The 26,745-nt window shown below is 51.3% G+C and overlaps 1 protein-coding gene across 2 annotated transcripts; it reads left to right on the top strand.

Annotated features, from left to right (window-relative positions):
* Positions 1-26,323, top strand: DNAI2 (dynein axonemal intermediate chain 2). Of its 2 annotated transcripts, none has more exons than XM_060290622.1 (13): positions 1-95; positions 5,492-5,685; positions 7,183-7,344; positions 8,327-8,448; positions 10,574-10,716; positions 11,720-11,833; positions 15,663-15,802; positions 16,923-17,045; positions 20,190-20,413; positions 21,885-22,020; positions 22,693-22,839; positions 23,654-23,881; positions 25,742-26,323. In XM_060290622.1, exons 2-13 carry the CDS (start codon positions 5,503-5,505, stop codon positions 25,844-25,846), a joined length of 1,827 nt encoding a protein of 608 aa, XP_060146605.1. In that variant the 5' UTR covers positions 1-95; positions 5,492-5,502; the 3' UTR covers positions 25,847-26,323. The 2 variants fall into 2 exon arrangements, with proteins under 2 accessions (XP_060146605.1, XP_060146606.1); XM_060290623.1 differs by having other exon boundaries at positions 22,729-22,839.
* Positions 26,324-26,745: the final 422 nt, after the last annotated feature.

Raw genomic sequence — 26,745 nt, forward strand, 5'->3', positions numbered from 1 at the left:
ACTCCGAGACTCCGAGCCGTTTGAGAAGCCGGGAAGCCGGCACCGCCGCTCGGGTGCTTCCCCAGCGGCCCAGAGGCAACAGGAACGGACCGAGGGTAAGGGCGGGTGCGAGGAGGACGTCCGCGGCTGAACAGGAGAGTGGAGAGTGAATGGGAGGGGGAGTCCCCAAGTGTGAGAACCACCGCTAGTGCAAGAAACTCCTCGTGGGGCGTCCTTCGGGGCTAGCTCTGCCGGATGGTGGATTCCTGGACTAGCTCTCCTAGGGTCTCCCGCCCCATCAGTCCTCGCTGCCCTCGATGCTTCCCGAGTCACGGGACCCAGCAAGTTCTAAACACCCTGCCTCCTGCACCCCTAGCTGCCAGTCGGGTCCTGATGTGATCTGTCTCCTGGAGGGGACGGGAGACCTCTGAAGGGTTTACAGCTGAATGGATAGAAAATACAGCCTGGGGCTGGGGTGCCGGGAGGCTAAGCCCGTGAAGAGGAGAGCTTTCTGATAAGAACAGAAGACAGGGAATTATAGTGACTGAGCCCCTACTAGGGGACAGGCCCTCTGTATCAGTTTATTCCTCAACCCGGGAGTGGGCATACTTATGCCCCTTAGGGTATCACGCTCAAGGTCACACCGTTAGTTCCTTCTTCCTGCAACAGGTTCAAACTTCATCGTGGTCCCTTGAACCGCAGAAGGGCACTCTTCTCGAAGCTTTCAGAACCGGTGCTTTCCTCTCTTAAACTGTTACCCTTGCTGTGCTTTGCTTTTCAAGCCGCAAGAGGAGTGGAGGGAGAAGAGCTCTAGGGGAGAGACCTGGGGGATCGGGGTCACATCACACATTCAGCATGTGACACACGGAGTAGGGAGCCCCTCTCTGCACCAGGCACTGGGGATAGTGATGAATAAAAGACCTCAGTCTTCATTCAAGGGGCCAACACTGTGGTGGGCAGAGGATGTAGACAGAGTCCCGCATCACCCTCCGGTTCTGGGGACCTCCTCCCACTTCTGGCTATCCTCATCCTCCACCTCTTTTTTTTTTTTTGTAATAAATGTATTTATTTATTTGTTTTTATTTTTGGCTGTGTTCAGTCTTCGTTGCCGTGCGCGAGCTTTCTCTAGTTGCAGCGAGCGGGGGCTACTCTACATTGCGGTGGGCGGGCTTCTCATTGTCGTGGCTTCTCTTGTTGCAGAGCACGGGCTCTAGGCACGTGGGCTTCACTAGTTGTGGCACGTGGGCTCAGTAGTTGTGGCTCGTAGGCTCTAAAGCGCAGGCTCAGTAGTTGTGGTGCACGGGCTTAGTTGCTCCGCAGCATGTATGTGAGATCTTCCCGGACCCGGGCTCGAACCCGTGTCCCTGCATTGGCAGACAGATTCTTAACCACTGTGCCACCAGGGAAGCCCTATCCTCCACCTCTTGGAGCTCACTGCTGGTCGACCCAGTGTGAAACAGAGGAAGGGATTCAGGGAGATCAGCCTCTTTTGAAGGCGAGTGAGTCCCTTAGGACCGCAAATTCCAGAAGGAGAACAGACAGAAGAAAGAGGGCAGGAAGCCCCTCCCCCTGCAGTCCTTTGTCCAGCCAGACACAGCACAAAGACTGGGGGCTGTCCCAGGGACACGAGGAAGAGGAGACCTTGTTTCCTTTGTACCACCAGTGAGTCCCGTGGTGAGGGAAGGTGCCACCCCCCACCTGCCTGCCTGTGAAAACCCTGCACTGAACTTCTGAGCCACCCTCCACTCCCTCGTCTCCTTGCTTGGGAAACACACGTTCTCTTAAGCCAAAGGAAGTTCTTTTCCAGGAATTACTTTGCTCGCTATCACTGCACAAGACTAGTTTTGTTTCTATGTTTGGTTAAGGTTCTGATCTGACTGCCCCAGGATGCATATTTGACATTCAGATCGGCACGTCTCCGATTCTGTGCGTTCTTGTGTTTGAGATGCCGGTGGGTCTGAGGTTCCCACGGGTGGGCGATCTCCTCCCCTGCACTCTCAGAGGGCAGCGCTGCTGCTCCCGCCTTCCTTGGAAGCCCCCTCTGCAGACACTCCCGTTCAGGCGCTGCTTGGGGCCGCCCAGCCTCTGAGACTTGTCTCACCAGGGCGGGAAGAGACCTCCTGAGACCCCCAGCTCTGACCTCACCATTCATGTTCGCGCTCCACCAGCTTGCAAGAAAAAGCCCGCTCTGGGTCCTTGAATGAGCTGTCTTCCCATCACCCAGCCAGCCTTTAAATGTCCCCTCTGTCTGCCTCCAGATAGAAAACAATGCCTCTGTTCTCGCTCCTAGCTTGGCCTTAGGAAGCACCAAGAAGGAAATAAAGCTGTTAAGATACGACCTGGGCTAAAAGGATATTTTTGTCTTCCCGGGGTTTCCTCGTGCTCTTAAGACCCCTCGTGTCCCCTAGGAGCTAGCTGCCTCGTAGCAATTATCTTTTAACAGAGGGAGAGACAGGCAGCCTGTAATTGCCCACGTCTGGCAGTCCTTGGGGGAGGGGGCGGGGGGGGAGGGAGGGGGCGCAGGTGCAGCCCTGTCGTACTGCAGCAGTGTGCTGGCAGACAGGAAGAAGCTAATTGGATGTGCATCCTTTTCCGCGGGGCTCTATCTTGTCCATGTCAAATAACCCACGAGGGCAGCCTACTGTGACTTGTGCTTCCGTCCCCACCCTCTGTTCTCCAAGCCATTGTTTTAACCCTTCCCTGGGCAGAAGAGTTTCCAAACCACAAGAAAGAGCGGGAAATACTGCTCTCTGAGTCTGGTGCAGTTTGAGTTGTTCTGGGGCTGGGACTGGGCGGTTCGGAGGGTGGTATTGTCTTCAAGGAACAACATAGGTGGATGCAAAGGGACCTAGGGGTTAACCTCCCACCCTCGTCGCCCTGAGGCCTGGTCCCAGGCACGTGCTTCTAGGCTGTCACACAGCTCTTGGCCCTGCATCTCAGGGGGCAGCCGGGACCCACCTTTCTGGTCCTTTGAGGCCCTGGAGGTGGAGTCAGACACATACCTGGCCCTAACAGTCCTCTGGGGTGACTGTGTAAAACACACGTCGCTAGGCCTCCTCCCACACGTGTAAATCAGTGTTTGCAGGGGGGGGCCTGGGAATCCCTATGTTTTGAATGGACATCCCAGAGGCGAGAAACGTTGGTTGAGAGATTAAGAGCCCTCACTTTATTTATTTATTTTTTTAATTTTTTTTTTATTTTTTATTTTTTTTTTGGATGTTGGGAGTAGGAGTTTATTAATTAATTAATTTATTTTTGCTGTGTTGGGTCTTCGTTTCCGTGCGAGGGCCTTCTCTAGTTGCGGCAAGCGGGGGCCACTCTTCATCGCGGTCCGCGGGCCTCTCACTGTCACGGCCTCTCCTGTTGCGGAGCACAGGCTCCAGATGCACAGGCTCAGTAGTTGTGGCTCACGGGCCCAGTTGCTCCGCGGCATGTGGGATCCTCCCAGACCAGGGCTCGAACCCGTGTCCCCTGCATTAGCAGGCAGACTCTCAATCACCGCGCCACCAGGGAAGGCCCTATTTTTTTTTATTTTTTAAATTAATTTATTTGTTTACTTTTGGCTGCGTTGGGTCTTTGCTGCTGCACGCGGGCTTTCTCTACTTGCGGCGAGCGGGGGCTACTCTTGCGTGGTGCGCGGGCTTCTCACTGCGGTAAGAGCCCTCACTTTACATCGGTGGTTCTCACCCTTGGCTGCAGGCTGGAGTTACGTGGGCCGTTTGTAAAAATACTGCTGAGAGATGATGATTTAGTTAATCTGCAGTTCACCCGAAGCACTGTGATGTTTACAGAGCCCTCCAGGTGTTTCTAAGTGGGTAGCCAGGGTTGAGAATCATTGCTTCGGAGCCAGATGTGTGTGGGTCCTGGCTCTGTTTAGACTTAAGAACTTTGACCTTTGACCAGGTACTTTCTGAACATCATTTTCCTTACCTGTAGAATGAGAATTGTGATACCTCTTTGGGGTGTTGTAGTGGGCATGCAATGAGAGTGCCTGTAAGTGCTGTTCATAGCACCTGGGAACTGGTAGGTCTTTATTCTGGACACAGTCCTTCCTCAGATATATGATTTGCAAATATTTTCTCCAAGTCTATAGCTTATCTCTTTATTTTCTTTTTTTTAAAAAATAAATTTATTTATTTTATTTTATTATTACTTTTTTATTTTTGGCTGCACTGGGTCTTCATTGCTGCACGCGAGCTTTCTCTAGTTGCGGCGAGCGGGGGCTACTGTTCGTTGCAGTGTGCGGGTTTCTCATTGTGGTGGCTTCTCTTTGTTGTGGAGCACGGGCTCTAGGCGCGCGGGCTTCAGTAGTTGTGGCACGCGGGCTCAGTAGTTGCGGCTCACAGGCTCTAGAGCACAGGCTCAGTAGTTGTGGCACACGGGCTTAATTGCTCCACGGCATGTGGGATCTTCCCGGACCAGGGCTCGAACCCGTGTCCCCTGCATGGGCAGGCGGATTTCTAACCACTGTACCACCAGGGAAGCCCTCTCTTTATTTTCTTAATCTTGTCTTTTGGGGCAAGTCGAGAGCAATTCGTGGGAAGGGCCCACGGCCTGTCTGAGACTTCCAGTTAGCAGAGTAAGAAAGCATTGCCTAGCGTTGCATGTGAACCCTGGCTCTGCTGCTGCCCGAGATCTTGCATTTCACCTTCTCGGCATCCTAAGTGTGTCAAGTCTTGGAATGACTGGGTGGCCCAGCCAAGGTCAAGCAGCTGGTGAGTGGCAGGGCCAGAACTTGAAGTCAGGGTCCAACCCAGCCTGCTTTTCAATTTCCCACTGTGCTTTTCACGACCAGTAGCACAAGTCAGAAGGTTTCCCAAAGGTCTAACTCTTCTGCCTGCTTGGGAAGGGGTCTGACCCTCCGTCCTTCTCAGCTGGACTCCCAGCCCTGTCCCCGTTGGAGTGACGTGGAGGGGGAAGAGGTTTCAGTGGGGCTCCCACAGGGTGATGGAGGGTAGAATCCAGTAACCTAGTGGGTGAGCCTTTCTGGCAATCACGTGGTTGGATGGGAGGGTTTCCAGAGAGGCCTGGGGCTCAAATCTATATGCTGTATGATCAGGTCCAGTGTGTGGCAGGGAATTAAGTTCAACATAATCGCCATTAGTATTTCTTCCTGCCTCGCCATAAGCATACTAGCTCAGCAGAAACTGTATCATTTGGTGAGTAAGAGCTCTGGAGTCAGGTAGACCAGCTGTACCACATGTGAGCTATGTGATCCTGGGCAAGGCATTCTGGGTATCTCCAAATATCGGATTCCTCCAAAGTAAAACGGTGATTTTATTGTCCACTTCAGAGGGCAACAGTAAGAACTGAACAAGATGATGCTTAGCCTGTAGTCATCACTCCATAAATTATTTTTTCAAATGCAGATGCAGCATCTGGATAAATCCGTTAGGAACCCTCCCCGCAACCAGATTGGGAACCTGGAGCTGCCCCCGGTGGTAGGGTCCGTGGGGACCGGGAAGCAGCCAGCTGGGACCCCTCACCACACGCCCTCCCTCTGTTCCTGCAGCAGCTGGTACCATGGAGATTGTGTACGTATATGTCAAGAAGCGCAGCGAGTTCGGGAAGCATTGCAACTTCTCCGACCGCCAGGCAGAGCTGAACATCGACATACCGCCCAACCCTGAGCTGGCCAAGCAATTCGTGGAGCGGAACCCCGTGGACACGGGCATCCAGTGCTCTATTAGCATGTCGGAACACGAGGTGGGTCCCTGCCCCAGGGGCCGGGCCAGTGGAGGTGTGGTCCGGCAGGGTGGCTGGCCAAGGTAGGCAAGTGGGACTGGGTGACTCCATCCCCCTGGAAGCCAGTTAGAGTGGACCAGTGAAGATGCTGGAAGTACGAGGGCAGAACCGCTCCCAGACCCACCTGGGTGCCCAGGGTCAGGACAAGGTCCGGTACCAACCACTCCCTGGGCCGGGTGGATGTAAATCAAGATGTTCTCTCTCCCAGGGAATCTGGCCTCACCTCTAAGACTCTTACTAGAGTTGTTTTAGGCATTGGGTGCATCTGGGAGAGGTATCTGAGGGAGCCAGGGATTCACACCTATAGGACCTGCTTAGCTTGGGAAAAGGAAAGGGTCCCGTAGAAAGTGCCGGTCAGAGTGCCTCCAGGATAAAGGAACTGAGGGTCATGTCGCTGTCCAAGCTCCCAGATTTCTCCTGGTCTGTCTGAACCAAGTGATCCGCTCCTGATTATGTCAAGAACTGCTGGGAGAAGATTAGACCGAAGGGGTTAACACAACTGTCATGTCCCCGAGTCAACGGAGTGAAAGTCACACCGCTTTGGCCATCCACTTTGTGGACGGCTCCACTAGCTCACAGTTCAAACAGACTGAGTTTCTTGCTTTCCCAGGGCAAGCCACTGTCATGGGGACCAGGGTGGTTTTGTTCATGGTGTAGCCACCTAAACAAGATGGCGGCCATGAAGACCACACCACATCGGGGTCTCCTCTGTCAGCAGCTCCACCCTGTTGAAACTTTTAGCTTTTGTGAGAACTGGCTTAAAAAGGAAAAGGAGAAGGGGAGTGACCGCTCAGTGGGTATGCAGTCTCCATCTGGGGTGATGAGAAAGTCCTGGAATTAGATAGTGATCATGATTGTGCAACATTGTGACCCTTCTTAATGCTACTAACTTGTACATTTTAGTCAAAATGGTAGATTTTATGTCATGTGTATTTTACCACAATTTAAACGATGGGGGAAAACTGGGAAGGAGGAAAAGAGGTAAGTTTAAGGGGTCAAACTACATCTATGCCAACCTCCCTACAACAGAGAAGGGGCAAAGCAAGTCCACACTCTTAATCGTTTTTATGTTTCGATCCCTGTGACATTGTGAATGGTAGGGTGGAGAAAGCTTAGTCACGGTTTCCTTTGGGATCTCACAGAACCGATGGGTGGGCTCCTCCGGACCTTTAGGGGTGAGATCAGGTCAGAACTGGATTTTCCATAGCCACTGGCAGCATCTGCAAAGCTGCTAACTCCACAGGGGTGACACTTTTGTGGCGGCCTGTGACCACCTGAGGACCAGAAAGTTCCTTGCTGGACCTGAAAATATAGTGGCTTTGGCCAGGGGCACCTCACGGGTCCATCCCTGAGCACTCAGAGCCCAGGGACCCGGGAGCCCTGGGACACTGGTTTGCAGAAGTGGTCGGATGCTTCCACCGGGGCCAGGCGTCTTCTCACCTGTGGCTCTCCGTTTAGGCCAACACAGAGCGGTTTGAAATGGAGACCCGGGGGGTTAATCACATCGAGGGGGGCTGGCCCAAGGATGTGAACCCCCTGGAACTGGAGCAGACGATCCGCTTCCGGAAGAAGGTGGAGAAAGATGAGAACTACGTCAACACCATCATGCAGCTGGGCTCGGTAAGGCTTCCTTCAGCGCCAGTGGTCAGGGCCTCAGCCATCACTCTGCTTCCCCAGCTGCGTGTCAAGCTCAGCAACTGTGGCTCCTCGGGGAAGGACACAAGCTACGTTATGGAACCTTCTGTCTGGGAGCAGGCAGGCAGGTCCACACAGCAGACCAGAAGGTCCAAGGACTGAACGGGCTTTAAGAGGAATCCGAAAAGCGGGAAATCCTCTGGGCAAAGAGAACCCCAAGGAAGCCCACCCAGCAGCTACCTGCCAGTAGGGATCATTCATTCATTCGACACATTTGCATGGAGCTTCTAGTCTCTGCCAGGTGCAGTAGAGATTGCAAAAATGAAATTCACATATATTCTGCCCCAAAGAGTTTATAATCCATTGGGGGCCAAAAACAAATACAGAGGTATCACTGTATAATGTAGAAAGAAAGGCTGTAAGAGAAAAGATGCTCTGCCATTTGCCCCATAAGGAGGGAGAGTTGATTTCCTGCTGAAGGAATCACGGGAGTCTTCCTGGAAGAGGTGGCACTTGATCTTGAGCTTTTCCTTGTTGGACATTTGGAATAATGGGGAATGGCCTTCTGGGTGGAGGAAACAGGAGATGGATGCCATATATGGGGTAGTTACTAATTCTGTTTGCCTGGAGCAGTGGTGTTTCTTCACCTTTTTTTCATTGTTGTCCCCCAAGAAGCCTTTTTAGACATCGCCCCACCCCAATGAAAATGTAATACCGTAGGTGTACTATATATTTATGTACTGGATGTATATCTGTACTTTGTATAAAAAAGTAATAATATTTTACCCCCAAGAACCAATTTCCACCCTTTTGGGGGGTAGATGTTGCCCCCATTGAAAATGCATGGGCTGGAAGGATGGGAAAAGACTACTAGATATTTCTCGTCCCTCCCAGACTCCATCTCAGCCCTGGTCAGGCTGAAAGGACCTCCCTTTACTGCTAAGAACTCCCGCTGTATCCTCCTCAGGTCGTGGAGCACTGCATCAAGCAGAATAATGCCATTGACATCTACCAGGAGTATTTTGATGACGAGGATGCGGTGGAGGTGATGGAAGAGGCCCCTTCAGCTAAAACCGTCAGTGTTTTCAGGTACCTCTATAGCCAGGCAGGTGGCTGGCCAATTTCTCTCAGCCCTATGTGTGGGTGCTTCCAAAGGTGACCCCTTGCCAGTCACTCCATGCCATGGGTACAATGCCATCTGTGATCCGAGCTTAATAAGGGACAGAGCAAAATAAAACGCCCAGCAGACAAGTGGTACCTACCCTGAGGGCAGGCCTTGTTGGTGGAAAAGGAGGACAGAGTCTGGGGAAAGACTAAAGCAAATTTGCAAAGCTGTGTACAAGTGTGGTTGATTCATACGCTGTAGAGAATGTATCAAGTACCAAACGTCAGTGATCCGGCTGCACTGTGAGTAAACAAGACCCTTGTCCCAAGCTCTCAGGAGTGTGCCTGGAATAACCTCCAAGGACAGCAGAAATTTGACAAAAGAAATCTATCCCACAGACACATGTGTGAAGTCACTGCATATTCACTGCGGCAGGGTGTGTGCTAGCCAAAGACTGGAAGGAAGCTAAACCCATCGGTAGGGGGCTGGTTCCAACAATTCTGGTACGCCCACACTGTTGAATACCACGCAGCCATCAGAATGAATGAGGCAGCTCCTTATGTGCCTATAGAGAGTTTCCAAGATTTACTGTGTGAAACCAAAGCAAAACAAGGGGCAGAACAGTGTGCAGAGAGCACTACTTTTTGTTTAAAATACACCTATATGCATGTGTGCATGTATGTATGCATACGTGTATACGTGTGTATGTATATATATGCATGTGTGTGCACGTATACATGTATATGTATGTATATATGTGCGCGTGTGTGCGTGTGTGTGTACGCTCATAGATGCAGAGAATACCTGTGATTTCAGACGTGACTAGCCTCAAATGCCAGCTCTGGAGGATTCATTTTGCTACCGTGACCCACTGAGGGTCCAGGGAAGTGTTTACCCAGCCCCAGCATGACCAGTAAGGACTCGTTTCAAGTCGCATAGCTTATAAACAACAGAAATTTATCCCTTACCCATCTGGAGGCTGAAAGTCTGAGATCAGCGTGCCAGCAATGTCAAGTTCTGTGTCTGGTGAGGACTCACCAGACCCCCCTGCAGTGAAAGTGCTGAGTCCTAACCACTGGACCTCCAGGGAATTCCCAGGACTCACTTTCTAACTCAGAGACAGCCGTCTGCTTGCTGTGAACTCACATGGCAGAAGGGGTGAGGGATCTCTGTGGACCCTCTTTTATAAGGGCACTAATCCCATTCATTAGGGCTCTACCCTCATGACCTAATCACCTCCCAAAGGCCCCACCTCCTAATACCAGCCCATTGGAGATGAGGCTTCAACATATGAAGTTTGGGGGGATGCCTACAGCACACCCAAAGTTTATAGTTTACATTAGGTTTCACTCTTGGTGTCATACGTTCCAAATGTATTATACAGAATACTTTCACTGTCCAAAAATCCCCTATACTTTACCTATGTATCCCTCCCTGCCCCCAAACCCTTGCCAACGACTGATCTTTGTACTGTCTCCATGGTTTTGCCTTTCCCAGAATGTCATATAGTTGGAATCGTACAACATGTAGCCTTTTTAGATTGGTTTCTTTCACTTAGCAATGTGCATTAAGTTTCCACCATGTCTCTTCATGGCTTGATAGCTCATTTCTTTTTAATGCTGAATAATAATGATGTCTGGATGTACCACAGTTTATCCATTCATCTACCGAAGGGCGTCTTGGTTGGTTCCAAGTTTTGGGAATTATCAATAAACCTGCCGTAAACCTCTGTGTTCAGGTTTTTGTGTGGACATACGTTTTCAACTCAATTGGGCAAATACCAAGGAGCATAATGGCTGAATTCTTCACCCTCCCTCATGGTTTAATATTAATGAGAAATCAAGCCTCAGGCTCGGAACTTTCAGCAAACGAAGACATCAGGCTGAAATTTAATCTTTTATTTTCATTGTCTTAATGTTTATTAGTTTTTATTTATGGCTGGTGAGATCAGTTTTCCAATTAAGGGAGTCCTGTCAGCTTTGTTTTTAAAATAAATTTATCTGAGCGAATGTTTAAATATGTATGAATTCTTTTAAGAAAAACTTTAGCAAATACGAAATTTAGGGAGCCTGGGATTTCAGTCTTCTGCCCTCTCTCCCTCCCCTAAAGGGATCCCCAGGAAATTAAGCGGCCAGCCACACACATCTCCTTGCACCCCGATGGCAACAGGAAGTTGGCAGTGGCGTACTCTTGCTTGAATTTTCAACGGGCACCTGAGGGCATGAGCAACGAATCGTACATCTGGGACCTGGGTGAGAAGTAGAGGGGTCTGGTAGCCACAGGGAAGGATGAGGGAGTGCGGCAGAGACCTGTGAAAACCCGGGGGGAGGAAGGTAGAAGCAGCGGGACTCTCGTGGGGCTGGTCCCTCACTGGGATGTCCAGGGACCCAGGAGGAAGCCACTGTCTCATCCCTTTGCTATCTGGGTTCAGGTGCGGCCACGCGGAGCCAGACCAGAAGCAGGAACTCCCTTCATTTCCAGATCCCAGGGCATTCGAGACCAGACCACATGGAGACCCAACTCTGGGTCCCTGAAGAGCATATCAGAAAGAGTCCCCAGCAGACTGAGAAGTGACCCAAGGGGTCCTCACAGGGACGCAGGGACTCACCTCTGTCCCACCCGTCCTAGCACTTTCCCCTGATTCATGGCCAGTAGGGGCAGTGTGTCCATTCGGGAGGACGGACCACTGTTGACAGAAGGGCTCGCTCCAAGGGCAGAGTCCGGCAGGTAGCAGGTGATTGTGGTCTCCATCCATGCTCTCAGACGTCCCTCGTTGCTGTCGTTGTGAAAATAAACGTTAGCCTTTATTAGCAGGTGTAGGTGCCACGCACAGGACTGAGCACTTTACACTCCTGAGGAGCTCAGTGAGCTCTTAGCGCCGCCCCGTGGGCTGGACTCCATCATTACCCCTGCTGTACAGACAGGACAGCTGGTTCACACAAGTCAGGGGAGAGTTGACTTTTTGTAAAAGCCTTAAACCTCATTTAATACCGAACCTGGAAAATGGACTAGAATGACAATCACACACACACAATCCTGATTCCCAAAAATAAAACCAGTAGAAGAGCCTCCAGGGCTAGATGCTGGCCACTGAGGACCAGAGCTTACAGCCTGGAGAGGGGCTTCCAGGCTTCCCCCTGCCACCGCCCACCTGTAAAAGGGGTTAAAGTGTTTGACCCTGTCCTTTTTTTTCCAGGTCTGGTAGAATATATATATATATATATATATAGTTGTTGTTGTTGTTTTGCTTTGTAGAAAACCCCAACAGGCCAGAAATTGTCCTAAAGCCGTCTTCTCCTCTTGTCACCTTGGAATACAACCCCAAAGATTCCCACGTGCTCCTGGCAGGCTGCTACAATGGGCAGATCGGTAAGGAGGGACCCCCCCCCCAAGCCCGGCACTTAACCAGGAGTCAGCCCGAGTCCCCTGCAGGCTCTCAGGCAGCTTGGCCCCTGCTGCTGTCTGGCCAGGGCCCACCTGCCGGGCCAGGCTTGCCATGGAGGACAAAATGGGGTGGGGACTCCCTGCAGCTTCCAGACGTCAAGGTGAGACAGGTTTTGCTGATACCTCAGCCGTGTCTTCAGTTGTAGAAGTTCAAGTGAGGCTAAAATGAGTTCACAATAAAAAGTTAAGAAAATTATGGGCCACGTAAAGTCAAGAAACATTTACTGTATGCCTACCCTGAGCTAGGCTAGGTTAGCTAGAGGCAAAGGGGTTATGAGACAACTGGGGAGCTCCATCTCAGGAGATGCAGTCGGGGCAACCTACACGGTAATGGGTGTAAGTAATACCAGCTATATAGAGTGAGTCGGGGGGGGAAAGGAAAAAAAAAAGAATTATAGAACTAAAACAAGAGGTATGAAGACCATTTACAGGGGCATTCATTCAGTTTAGAAACTGATTCTATCAAAACTTGTTTAAAACCAGTTTACCATCTTGCTTGTTCTTTCATTAATAAGTTAAATAAACCTTCATACATTAAAAAATAAAAAAGAATGAATGGGGAAGTGTTACTCCTCTTCTGGTTTTTTTTGGAAGAGTTTGTGGACAGTTGATAGCCATTCTTCTTTAAATATTTGGTAGAATTCACCAGTGAAGCCATCTGGTCCGGGAATTTTTCTTATTGGTAGTTTTAAAGTTGAAAATTCAACCTCTTTATTTGTTACAGGTCTTCTCACGTTTTCTATTTCTTCTTGAATCAGTCTTGATAGTTTGTGTTTTTCTAGAATTTTTCCTTTTCATCTAGGTAATCTAATTTGTTGACACAGTTGTTCATTCTCTTACAATCATTTCATTTCTGTAAGGTTGGTAGTAACGCCTCCTATGTCTTTCCCAGTTTTAGTAATTTGAGTGTTCTCTCTTTTTCACTTGCTCAGTCTAGCTAGAGGTTGGTAAACCTTGTTTTATTTTCAAAGAACCGACTTTTTATTTTATTGATTTTTCTCAGTTTTTAAACTCTCCATTTCATTTATTTCCACTCTAATCCTTATTATGTCCTTTCTTCTGCTTGCTTTGGGTTTATTTTGCTCTTCTTTTTCTAAATTTCTTAAAGTGGAAGGTTTCATTATTGGTTTGAGGTTTTTAAAAATACAGATATTTACAGTTATACATTTACCTCTAAACACAGCTTTAGCCACACCTAAGTTTTAGTATGTTGTCTTCTCATGTTCATTCATTTCAAGGTATTTTCTAATTTCCCTTTGACTTCTTCTTTGACCCATGGATTGTTTAGAGGTATGTTGTTTAATTTCTCTATGTTTGTGAATTTTCCGGTTTTCCTTCAGTTATTGGTTTCTAGTTTTATTCTGTTATGGGAAGAAAAGATACCTTGCATGATTTCAATCTTTAAAATCTATTGAGACCTGTTTTATGGCCTAATGTGTGGTCTATCTTGGAGAATGTTCCCTGTGCGCTTGAGATGAATGTTTTCTGCCTGTTGTCATCTGGAACCAATAAATCTCCCAGACTTTGCTGGGAAGCTCTGTGTGCACACCTTCAACACTCAGCCAGGCATAGCTGTCAACTCTGCCTTATCCGCCGCACCGAGCCTTAAGGCCAGCCAGAGGTGAAAGCTTAGGGCCTTCTCAGTTCTTTCCTAAGTACGTGTGCAGCCCTGGGAATGCACACAGCCATACCCATGCATGTGACCTTCTAGGTTCCAGGAGCTTTTCAAAACTCCTATGGACTTTCTCCAGCTTCTCCTTTCAAGCTTTTCGGTTAGCTTATTGTTTGCTCCACTTGTTATCCACCACTGTGGGACACTGCAGAGTTAATCAGTTGTCTGCAATCATAATTATTTTCAAAATTGCCTTCTTAAACAGACCTTTTTCACTGGCCAAGCTCCAAGTCAAGGTGAATATAGACAACCTTGCAAGTAGCGGGGGGGTCTTCCAGGGAACCATCAGACAGACAGGTCAAATAATGACAATTCTTGGAATAGGAGACTTTGAAAGAGCTCCAGCTCCATTCTGCTCCATCCCTTGGCTGTCAGGCTAGTGGTTTCTTACCAGGGAGGCAGAATGTTATTTTTCAAGGCTACCATAGAACCGGAGAGTATAGGATCCTAACTAGGGCACGTCAAAATGCAACAGAACTTACTGTTCTTACCAGGATTCAGACGTTTTTCTCAGATAAACACTCTGATTTGCTGCCAGCCTTTGGCTAATTTCCAGAGTTCTGAAAAAGTTGATTCTGACCATTTTTGCCAAGGTTCTCTTGGCCTTTATGGAGGAGAGAATTCTCAGAGGTCTTTACTCTGCCGTTTTCGCTGGTGGGACACCCAGAAAACTGATGTCGGTATCCCTGGTGAGCTCAGAAGAAACCTGCCCACGTGGGCACTGAAGGTTTCTGCCTGCCCTTCACCTCTGGCCTTGAAGTAACCAAACAATTATTCCTCCTGTCTGCATCCCAGGCCAGACTCAGCCAGACATGAAAAGGGCTCCCCTTCCCTCCTGTCTTCACGAGCTCTCCTATGTTCCCCTCTCACTCCAGGAGTAGGGGCCAGAATGGCTGGGACTCCTCCCAGCACCTCTCTGTGGCCAGGCTGCCTCCTGGCCTCCTAGCCTCCTGAGGCCTCTGATCTCCCTCTTAGACCTGCTGCCTCCTCTCCAGGGGAGCTCCTGGGTTATGAAATAGACGTGGGCTCCCATAAACCTCCTGCAAATTTATCTGGGTGCCCAGGCTCTAAAAGACTGAAGCAAAGCCACTTGGCCACGATTTATTCAGGAGCCCTGCCTCGCTCATCATTCGTAACCCCTTTCAGTGGTTCTTCATGCCAGCTCAGACCAGCCCAGGCTCTAGGGCTCTGCTGTCTGTAAGAAAGACATGGTGGGACCCACCCTGGAGTACTGCTTTGCCCAAGCAGAGCGAGCTTAGCTGAGAAAACCTGGTTCTGGGCCAGACGGGTCCAGGGTCAAATGCCTTGGACTTGGATTCCATAAATCAAGACTTATGGATCGTGGACTTTTGTTGTTGCTTTACAAAACCAGCTTTGCTAGAAACAGCTCTGAGTAATAGGGTGGGTCCTCGCTATACACTCGTGGGAAAATGAAAACAGAATCCACTGGGACAAAATAATAGGTAAGCTTCGAGTCTTTCTTGGTAAAACAGAAGAAGCGACGTACTAATTATGGATCAGAAGAAAGGATAAATGTCCCTCTGTGTTTCTTTCCGATCAGATGCAGCAAAGGTACAGAGGCGAAAACGGAATGAGTGGATGCAGCAGGAGCGATTTGCATAGATGTTTTTACTCCCCAGAGCCTTTCCCTGGGGTGGAGGTGCTCTTCTCCCTTTGCCTGGCTCACTCCAACCCGAGGCTCCTCCTCGGTCTTAGTTCCTTCTCACTTCCTCCAGGAAGCCTTCCCTGACTGCCTCCATGTGTCTCCTCCTGGAGCAATCACAGCACGGGCTGTACTTGCAGATTTCCCTTCCTGTCTCCCAGGGACTGTGGCTGTCTGAATCCCAGTGGCTTCCCCAGTGCCCAGTGTGATGCTCAACACATGTTAGGGGCTCCGTGGAATGGATGAAGCACGCTTTGGGGGCTGGTAGGAAATTCAGGCGGGTTTGAACTTAGCCCCGCTTCTAAAAAGCCACATACCTGCCAGACCAAGACAAGCAGCATCCCTCTATCCCGTGCTCCCTGCACTGAGAAAGGAAGCCTGTGCCCCCATCACAGCCCCTTCATGTTTTTCCCCGCCAGCCTGTTGGGACACCCGGAAGGGCAGCCTGGTGGCGGAGCTGTCCACCATTGAGTTCAGCCACCGAGACCCTGTTTACGGCACCATCTGGCTGCAGTCGAAGACGGGCACCGAGTGCTTCTCAGCGTCCACGGACGGGCAGGTACCCACCAGCCAGGCGCTGTGGGGGGCGAGGGGGTGGGGATCAGAGCAGTTGCCCGGCCTCCCACTGAATTACCTAAGCATGTTTCCTTTTCATTCCATTTTTAAATTGAATAATAAGTAATACATGCACATGGAGCAAGATCCCAAAGGTACAAAAGGGCAGACAGTGAACGCCTTCCTCCCACCTCTACCTTCAAGCCTCCCAGTCCCCCTCCCTGTAGGCGCCCACCCACATCAGCCTCCAGGCTCCGCGTCTGCACACGGAAGCAAGCGTGTCTGTCTTCGCTCTCTTTCTGTACACCTTGCACGTTCATCTGCACTTGACGTTTTTTTTGTTTGTTTTTGGTTTTTTTTGCGGTACATGGGCCTCTCACTGTTGTGGCCTCTCCCGTTGCGGAGCACAGGCTCCGGACGCGCAGGCTCAGCGTCCATGGCTCATGGGCCCAGCCGCTCTGCGGCATGTGGGATCTTCCCAGACCGGGGCACGAACCCGTGTCCCCTGCATCGGCAGGCGGACTCCCAACCACTGCGCCACCAGGGAAGCCCTGACGTTTTTCATTTAGCATGTCTTGAAGATGATTTCCTATATCGTAAAGCGCTGCCCCATGCCTGCTAAGGACTTAATAAATTATGGGTATGCTGTAATTTGTTTAAGTGGATTTTAATATTTTGTAGTTACCAGAAAAGGTGGCAGAGAGTGTGTTTGTATATAGATTACCGCACACATGTGAAGTATACGTTCCTGGCGGTGGGATTTCTGGGTCAAAGCATGTGTGCATTTTGAATGTGGCTATATATTGCCCTGCTGTGAGGAGACTTTAAGAATACAGACTCCAGGGCCCACATCTGGCAATTCTCCTTCAGGAGGTCTGGGGTGAGGCCCTGGCATCTGGATTTTAGGAAGCTTGCTCATGACGCTGATAATTAGCCAGGCTTGGGACTGTGGCCAAAAGGAGTGATTCTCAAAGCATGTTTGTCCCCTCGGGTTGCTGGTAGTCTCTGTCAGACACCCCTTTGGCCCCAGTGACTGGCCCCAAAAAGGGGGAGGGGGTAGAGAAGGCAAAAGTCAGGAGAATTGCGGGACCTCAGGCCTCAGAGTTGGCCCCTCCTCCCATCAGGTCATGTGGTGGGACGTCCGGAAGATGAGCGAGCCCACCGAGGTCGTCATCATGGACATCACCAAAAAGGAACTGTTGGAGCGTGCCTTGGGGGCCACCGCCCTGGAGTTCGAGGCTACTCTGGTGGGTGTCCCTTCCTCTCCCTTCCCTGACTTCCACTGCCAGGGCAGCCAAAGCCAAGGGCAGACCCGTGGCTACTGTGTCAGATGGACCCTGAGGCTGCTTCTCACCTTGGGCACTGGACCATCCTCCTGTGGTCCTCCTAGACCTGTGTGGTCTTTACAACCACTTTCCAGCAGGGGGCAGCAGAGCAGAGGAAGGAGGCCATTCTAATTCACTCAAGAGTCGCCATTTGGCTAGTGTCCAGGCTGATCTGAAGGCAAGCTTTCTGAAAGGACAGGATTCCAGAGAGGCCCCGTTCTATGAGAAGAGCCCTGTCCACAACCAGCATTCACAGGCCAGGCTCCAGCTCTGTCCCTGCCTCACGTGGGACCCTGGGCCGGTGGCTTCACTTCCGCGGGGAAAGAAGAGCTGTTGGAGAGGAAAATGAGATCAGAGGAGGCTCCTTGGCAAACCAGAGCACGGGCCTATGATGGCATTTAGTAACTGAGAAGGAACAGTAAAGAACTATCAAAGTGGTAATGTGTTTGTGTCTGAGGAGGGAAGCTTCTAGAAACTGCAAATGAAGACTCCCTCCAAAGCAAGAAAACGACCTTTCCAGATGGCTCTTGGCCTGGCTCCCCCTTGGGATCGTCACTGGTTTGCTTCCAGGCCGTGTGACATCATTCCCAGGCCCTTAGGAGGTGGAGGTGTGCTGGCCTCACCCCTGCCCTGGGAGTCCCCCCACCCACCCCCCAGGCTGGGGGATCAATGTGGTGGATGAGGTGGAAGACAGTTTTACTGACCCCCTCAGCCCTGGGCATGGAGTCACAGTGGGGAGGACTCAGAAAAACATTCTGTCCTCGAATCAGAGATTTAGTCCAAGTGCTAGGTGCAATGACCTCAGTGCCACTAGCCCTCACCTCTCCCACACTGTGTGCTGGACCCTTGTCACTGCCTTACGTGATGAGCTTGTGTGATCACCCACGACCGTCTTGTGAGGTGATGTGATTATCCCTACTTTGCAGATAAACAACTTCATCTTAGGGAGGTAAGTCCCATGCTCTAGAACACGGGGTTGCTGGGGCTCAAACCGAGGGCTCTGACCCCAAGGCCCAGGCTCTCCACCCCGTGCCCTACCAAGGAGTCTGAGGCATGATGGACCACCGGGACCTGGGCAGTTTATCTCCCTTACTAGCTTGCAGAAGCCCTGGAGTTGACTTTATTCCTTACTTTTCTGGGACTCTCGAGCTGTGTCTCTTTCTTTTCCTTTTTTGTTTTGTTTTTTTGTTTGTTTGTTTAATTTTTATTGGAGTATAGTTGATTTGCAATGTTGTGTTAGTTTCTGCTCTACAGCAAAGTGAATCAGTTATACATAATACATATGTCTACTCTTTTTTAGATTCTTTTCCCATGTATGTCATTCCAGAGCATTGAGTGAGCTCCCCGTGCTACACAGAAGGTCCTTGTTATCTATTTTGTATATAGTAGTATGTATACATTAATCCCAAACTCCTAATTTATCACTTCCCCACACCTTTCCTCCTTGGTAACCATAAGTTTCATTTCGATATCTGTGAGTCTGTTTCTGTTTATAAATAGATTCATTTGGGTTTTCTTTGTTTTGTTTTGTCTTTAAATATTTATTTATTTAGGCTACGCCGGGTCTTAGTTGCGGCAGGTGGGATCTTTAGTTGCGGCATGGGAGCTTCTTAGTTGCAGCATGAGGACTTTTAGTTGAGGCATGCACGTGGGATCTAGTTCCTGACCAGGGATCGAACCTGGGCCCCCTGCACTGTGAGCACGCAGTCTCCCTAAATAGGTTCATTCGTATCATTTTTTAATTAGATTCCACATATAAGTGATATCATAGAATATTTGCCCTTGTCTGACTTACTTCACTTGGTATGATCATCTCTGGGTCCATCCATGTTGCTGCAAATGGTATTATTACATTCTTTTTAACGGCTGAGTAATATTCCATCGTATATATGTATCGCATCTTCTTTATCCATTCCTCTGTTGATGGGTATTTAGGTTACTTCCATGTCTTGGCTATTGTAAATAGTGCTGTAGTAAACATTGGGGTGCATGTATCTTTTCGAATATATGCCCAGAAGTGGGATTGCTGGATCATATGGTAGTTCTATATTTAGTTTTTTAAGGAACATCCATACTGTTCCCCACAATGATTGTACCAATTTACATTCCCACCAACAGTGTAGAAGGGTCTTCACTTTCCTTTGACCCTCCAATTTGTAGCCCAGTTGTTCTTTTTAATTGTAGTAAAAACAAAAACAAAATACACATAATGTAAAATGTACCATCTTAACCATTGTTAAATATACTTACATTGTGGGCTCTCCCGAGCTTTTTCATCTTACAGAACTGACACTCTGTACCTTTTAATCAACAAACTCCCCATTTCCCCCTCCCTTCAGCCCCTTCAACTTTCTGTGTCTATGAATTTACCTCCTCCGGGTACCTCATTTTAGTGAACACTTCCTGCGTTTGTCTTTTTGTGATGAGCTTTTTTCACTTAGTACAATGTCCTCTAGGTTTATCCGCATTGTAGCACGTGGCAGAACTTCCTTCCTTTCTGAGGCCAAATAATATTGCATTGTACGGGCAGAGACCACATGCCGCTCACATGTCGATGACACTTGGGTGTTGTGAATAAAGATGCTATGGACACGGGTGTACAATGTAGACCAGCTTTGCCGGGAGTAGTAGTTGGAGGCTGGAGGGAGCTCTTCTCGATCCATGTTTTACGTTATTGATTCAATCATTTACTTTATGTATAAACATTCAGGATCTTTATGGCAAAATGCTTAGTGGACACAGTGAGGCTCCACGAAGAGGGCTGGTGATGAGATTCTCCAGGGACCAGAAGAGTCGGGGGGGGGCTTCATTATTTGTGGGGCCCTTGGGCAGGTTTAAAGAAGTGTGGGATCTGATCCAGCGCGAGAGTGGGCGCAGCTACCGAGAAGGGGGCGGGGCACACCGCGAGCAGAGGCTTAAACTGAAGGCACGTTCAGCACCTTTGGACCCCCAGCTGTCCTGCCGCTCCACCACCCTGACTCCAGGAAACCACTCGCTCGCCTTGCCAGCTAAACCCTGAGCTGATGTTCCAGGGAGCCTTTCGCTCACGTGTCACCCCCTCCACAGCCGACCAAGTTCATGGTGGGCACGGAGCAAGGCATCGTCATCTCCTGCAACCGCAAGGCCAAGACACCGGCTGAGAAGATCGTGTGCACCTTCTCGGGCCACCATGGCCCCATCTATGCCCTGCAGCGAAACCCGTTTTACCCGAAGAACTTTCTGACCGTCGGCGACTGGACCGCCCGCATCTGGTCAGAAGACAGCCGGGAGTCGTCCATCATGTGGACCAAGTAAGGGGGGACGGGAGAGGGATGTGGGGGTTGGAGGGGACAGAGGGGGCCCAGCCCAACCCAGGAGTGCTCTGAGCCTCTCTGTGTCCACCCATAAAATGGAGAAAACACTTCTCCACGAACAGCCAAGCTTACGCTGGGAAGTGGCTTGATTCAGCCCCTTCCCAAAGGAAGGTGCTTCAAACTGCACGTTCATCTGTCGATGGACATTTAGGTTGTTTCCATGTTGGCTATTGTGAATAGTGCTGCAGTGGACATGGGCGGGCAGGTATCTCTTCGAGATCCTGATTTCAATTCCTTCGGCTAAAGACCCAGAAATGGGATTGAGGACCCTCCACACTGTTCTCCATAGCGGCTGCACCAATGTACACTCCCACTAACAGTGCACGAGGGTTCCCTTTTCTCCACACCCTCTCCAGCTCTCATCTTTTGTTTTTCTAATAATTTAGCCATCCTCACAGTTGTGAGGTGATATCTCATTGTGGTTTTGATTGCATTCCTCTGGTGATTAGTGATGTTGAGCACCTTTTCGCATACCTGTTGGCCATCTGTATGTCTTCTTTGAAGACCCATATGTCTGGGTCCTTTGCCCATTTTTTTAATCGGGTTATTTGGTTTTCTGCTATTGAATTGTATGAGTTCCTTATATATTTGGGATATTAACCCCTCATCGGATATATGGCTTGCAAATATTTTCCTTAGGTTGCCTCTGCATTTTTTAAATTTATTTTTTAATTTATTTATTTATTTATTTTAAAATGTTTAATGGCGTAGAGTTGATTTACAATGTTGTGTTAGTTGCCTTTTCATTTCGTTGACTGTTTCCTTTGCTGGGCAGAAGCTTTTTAGGTTGATGTAATCCCACGTGTTTGTTTTTGCTTTTGTTGCTCGTGCTTTTGGTGCCATACCCAAAAGGTCATTGCCAAGGTCATTGCCAAGGCCAATGTCAAGGAACTTTTCCACTACATCTTCTTCTAGAAGTTTTATGGTTTCAGGTCATACGTTTTAGCCTTTAATTCATTTCGAGTTGATTTTTGTCCACAGTATAAGATAAGGGTCCAATTTCATTCTTCACTGCAGAAATCATTGAAAATCTAGGTTAAACCAAGTAGGAAGTATAACACTCTCTTCATCTCAGTAGCATGAACTTTTCTGGGCAACTTTTCTTTCCTCCGACTCCTCTCAAGTGAGTCTCACGGCTGGGGGACTGGGCCCAAGCCTGTGCCCTGGAGTTGGCTATGGAAAACGCCAGTGACCAGCCCCTGGGAAGGACCCCACCCAAAACCCTTTATAGTGCAAACTGTGAGCTGTGGGTGGCGAGGCTGGTGTGGCTAGAAGTCAGACACAAGAAAGAACTTCCTGCCCAGCAATGAAACCCTGGAGCCGGGGCGGGGCTGGATGAGTAGGGCTGCGGCTCTCCATCCCTCCCAACCACAGAGGTCCCTGACCGGCGGCACCCGGCTCCCAACAGGTACCACATGGCTTATCTCACTGATGGTGCCTGGAGCCCGGTGAGACCAGCGGTTTTCTTCACCACCAAGATGGACGGGACCTTGGACATCTGGGACTTTGTGTTCAAGCAATGTGACCCCGCCCTCAGCCTGAAGGTCACGTGCACCTGCCTCCCCATGCACCCAGGCCCTCAGACTCTGTTGGCACAGCAGAATCACCTGAGGGGAATTAAAAAAGGAGAAAAGCAGATGCCCGGCCTTTCCTCCCGCCAGGCCTGTTCCTTCAGAAGCCAGGGCGCAGGCTTCTGGCAGCTGACCCCTTCCAGCCTGAGCTAACGTTATCCTATCAGCAAAGCCAGAGCAGAGACCTGCAGGCTAGGGCCGTGGAAAAGCGCGGGGCTGGGGAAACTGCAGAATGAAAGTGGGGCTGAAGGGACTTCCCTGGAGGTCCAGTGGTTAAGACTCCACGCTCCCAATGCAGGGGCCACGGGTTCGATCCCTGGTCAGGGAACTAAGATCTCACGTGCCCAACAGTACAGCAAAGAAAAAAAGAAAGAAAGAAAGTGGGGCTGGACTGAAGGGGTGGGTGAGGGGGGGCAGGCTGAGACGGAAGATGAGGCTGGGGGTGAAGGGTTTTACAGCCAGTCGTAGAGTGTGAACTTCATCCTGTGGGTTGAGGCTGGGGTCCCCCTCAATGGGGGGAGTCACCAAGGGCGTCTGAATGGGGCTGCTTGGCTAAGTCTCCCCAGGAGCCAGATAATCAGACCAACAAAGGGTGACATTGCTCCACTCTCCTCCCTCACCCGGGTCTGCCTGACCCTCCAACAGGTGTGTGACGAGGCCCTCTTCTGCCTCCGGGTACAGGACAATGGATGTTTCATTGCCTGTGGCTCCCAGCTGGGGACAACCACGCTGCTGGAGGTCTCGAATGGGCTGTGCACCCTGCAGAGGAACGAGAAGAACATGGTTTCCTCGGTAGGTGCGGGCCCTGGGTGAGGTGCGCACCAGCTCCTGTTCTGACCTGGCCCCCTGGCCGAGTGGGCCAGTCAGGGAAGAACAGATGCCCTTTTCTGTCACCTCCTGGGAAATGGATGGATATTTGGGGGTGGATCAGGAAATGAGCCCGAGAAATGGATGTTGGGAATGTCTGAATCCACCCTGGCTTCACTACTCAGTAGCCAAGTGGCCCTGGGCAAGTCACTTTACCTCTCCAAGCTTCAGTTTTTTTCAGCTGCGAATCCAAGTGGTTTGACTCGGTCCGTTTGTCTAGTTTCAAACAACATACCTTTGGGGCAGCAGAACCTGTCCAAGGAAGGCTTAGCAGAATGCCTGTAGAGAAGACAGCTGGAAGGGGACCGTCCTGGGGAAGGGGCCCTGGGGGCTGAGAGCCATCCACCCTGGAGGTGCCTCCCCAGAACCGTGGGGCACACAGAGAAATTGAAAACCCCTGGTGCCGAGACCCTGGGAGACCCTCCTGGCCCTGCCTGAGATTGTGGTCCCACCCATGAACTCGTCCTCTGTGGGCCCAGGCCGCCATGTTGCGCAGCCCCAGAGGTTGTTCTTCACGCCTGCATCCGTGTTCTTGGAATTCCTTGGAACTGAGTAACTTGGCACCCCTGCTCCTGCCTCCCAAGCCCCATATTTAGCCCCCCTTTCTCGCCATTAGCCTGGAGTACAGGCCTCTGTGTGGGCTGCTTGTAGTCAAGCAAGGAGAACCCACCTGGCGCCCGTGCTGGGAGCCAGCGCTGCCTGCCCGCCCCTCCCACGGCCTCTTTGTCCCTGTGCACAGATATTTGAGCGTGAGACCCGGCGGGAGAAGATCATGGAGACCAGGCACCGTGAGATGCGACTGAAGAAGAAGAGCAAGGCGGAAGGCAGGGAAAGCTACCCGAGCGAAGAGAAGCCTGCCTTGAGCCCGGAGCAGCTGGTCACCGAGGCCGAGGAGGAGTTCTTCAATGTTATCTTCACGGAGCTGAAGAGGAGGGAGGCGGAAGCCATGAAGGAGAAGCCCAAGCCTGTAGGGGCCTTGCGCGGGCTCGGGGTGGCGTGGCCGGGAGGGAGCCGCGGCCCCCGGGCTGCCTGCTTGCTGACCTCGGGCGACCGCGAGCAAGTGGCCTCACTGGGTGGACCTTCATTTGTGCATCTGGCAAGTGGGAGGAATTACCCCCTTCCTCCAGAGGAATCCTGAGTCTCCAAACACCCTTCCTCCAGAGGAATCCTGAGTCTCCAAACACCAAACACCCCAAAATCCTGAGTCTCCAAACACCCTTCCCTGAGCGCAGGAGCCGTACCCTGGGCTGCTTGAAATCCTCTCCCCACCACGATGGGGACCTTGAACGTGCATGTGACCCGGGCTACGTGAGCCATCAGAGATGAGGGAGCCTGGAGGCCCCGGGAGGAGGGGGCAGCGAGATCCGTGATGACCCCTCCTGGCATCGGGGGGGAATTTGTCCTGAGCTCAGCCATCCATGGCCCCGGCTCCAGGGCACCTTCTAGCTGTATCGCCCGGGCCCATCACTTCACTTCCTGGTTCCTTAATTTTCATCTGGAAACTGAGGAGATGGAGTGATAAAGGTAGTGTCACCTTCCAGGCCCTCTTAGGTACCAGGGGACGAAGAAAAAGGCATGGTCTGTCTGGGCCATTGTCTTTAGGGGCCCACAGATAAGACGCTAAGATGTGAAAGAGTGAAAGCACAACACAGAAGGGAAAAGAACAAGCGAGCGTGGGCCAGCGTCTGCCCTTGTAAGCAAGATTGGCTGCCTAGTTAGGGAAGGAAGGAAATCATGGGGCCCCCAGTTCAAAAGTATTGAGAAGTTCAAGGGACTTCCCTGGCGGTCCAGTGGTTAAGACTCCGCGCTTCCACTGCAGGGGGGTGCGGGTTCGATCCCTGGTCACGGAACTAAGATCCCTCAGGCCTCCTGGCCAAAAAAAAAAAAAAATGTTGAGAAGTTCAAGACAGTGGCAGCAGACACTAAAGCAAGCGTGGAGCCCTGGTCAGCAAAGGCCGCGTGGCCGCTCAGGGCGCCGGCCCATGAAGCCGGCCCGTGTGTCCAGTTCTCGGGCACCGATGGAGAGACAGGGGGACGGAAGGTGGGTGAGCACAGAGCAGCCCACCGGCTCCATCCCGTGACTACTCACCATTTCTGGCTCTCTCCCGCTGGGTCTAGAGACAGGCTGTGGTTTCTTTGGGCGCATTTTGCATTTGGGAGTACTCGGATCTGAGCGGCTCTATTCTCACACCATCTGGTGGTACAGTGGGGCTGAGGCGAGGCTGGAGTCCTGCCTTTCTGACCCACAGCGCGGGCTCCTCCCACCCATCCCCCCGGGCCCTCCAGCCCTCCAGCAGGTGATGCTGACACCGTGCAATGTGGCCACTGACTCCGTGTCTGCTGCTGGACAGCCCCAGATGTGCTCCGCACAGCAGCGTGAACACTGGATGGAGAAGCTGATCCTCAGGGGTTAAGCTACAGAACCTGGCCCCCTCCTTCTGCCCACCACACGCTTCCTGCCTGTCTCTGCGTCTCCGCAGTTGGCCAGACATTCTGGGGTCAGAGCTAAGAAGGCACTGCTGGGTCCTCACATCCATTATCTCTAATCCCAGCCACAGCCCTGCAGGGAGTCATGTCCCCTTTACAGGGGAGGGGACCAAGGAGACTCAGGAGGAACTAGCTCGAGGTGGCCCAGGCAGCAAGCGGCAGGTGCCCGAGGCCGTGCCCACCATCCGTACCCGCAGGTGTCGAGCGCCCGCTAGGCTCTCACGGCCGTGGTGCTGGCAGCGTGGTCTCCTGGGTGCCCAGCAACCCAGGCTCAGGGGTTAACCTCCCGGGTGCAGGGAGGCCTGCCCTCCACCAACAAGTCTATGCTGTCTTTCCATAGCTGAAACTACCAAGTCTGCAGACAGAAGATGAGGTGGAGGGAGAGGAACAAGGGGAGGAAGAAAGAGACGGTGAAGAGAGTCCAACCTTGGAAGGCCAGCCTTGATCGGAGCCCCGCTCACACACGTGCCTGCTTCCCACCTCTCGGCACTGCCCTGGTTTTACAAGTCGGGGTGCTGACGCCCTCCCTTAAAGGGTCTCCGGGGTAAGGGAGGGCTGGAGGAGCAAAGGGGCCCCAACCCAGCCCCCATGCCCCACAGATCCCCGGTCCCCGGTGACTCCCTGAGCCCAGCCCCAAGAGACGCCTCGGAGGGAGGGAAGGGGCAGGGTTCAATCCCGAGCTGGTCCCCTGGTCTCAGCCACACCGCAGCCAACCTCACCCAGGTCCCCCGGCCCTCCCTGTTCCCTTGGATTGAGCTTTGCAAGGGCTTTCCCGACAAGCGTCTTCCTTCACAAGCTCGCAAAACCTCCGCTGGGCTTGCCGTGGCCGTGGCCGGGCCTCGGGAAGGCCTGTGGGTGCGGGAAGCGGTCTCTCCTTCTCCCTTACTGACCTTCCGCACCCATACATGACTGGGGAACAGAAAGTCTGTCCACTTCTAAGACGTCTTCCTTCATTCTTGTAAAATTAAATTAATAATAATAGTGCTAATGGTTAGTGCTTGTTATGCCTCCCGCACTAAGAGCTTTTCATGTTATCTCGTGTCACTCTTTTGATAAAGTCCCTGGAAGGTTTCCCCTCTGATTATCCTTCCTCGGTTGAGGAAGAAACAGGTTCTGGGAGACATGTGGGGACTTACCCGGGTCACCGGACTCATGAGGGGCAGCACGGGGACAGGAGCCCAGGCAGCTCACTCCTGACACTGTGCAGGGCCCGAGGGGGCTCCAGCATGGGCAGTGGGACGCCCTGAAACCACAGCAAAGCAGAGCGTTTGGTGACCAGAAACGTTGGTAGGGCAAGAGGGCAATTCAGAGGCAGCTTTGCACCAGGAGAAATCCCTGACCGCC

This window comes from Globicephala melas, chromosome 20 (genome assembly GCF_963455315.2).
Source record: "Globicephala melas chromosome 20, mGloMel1.2, whole genome shotgun sequence".
Classification (NCBI taxonomy): Eukaryota; Metazoa; Chordata; class Mammalia; order Artiodactyla; family Delphinidae; genus Globicephala; species Globicephala melas.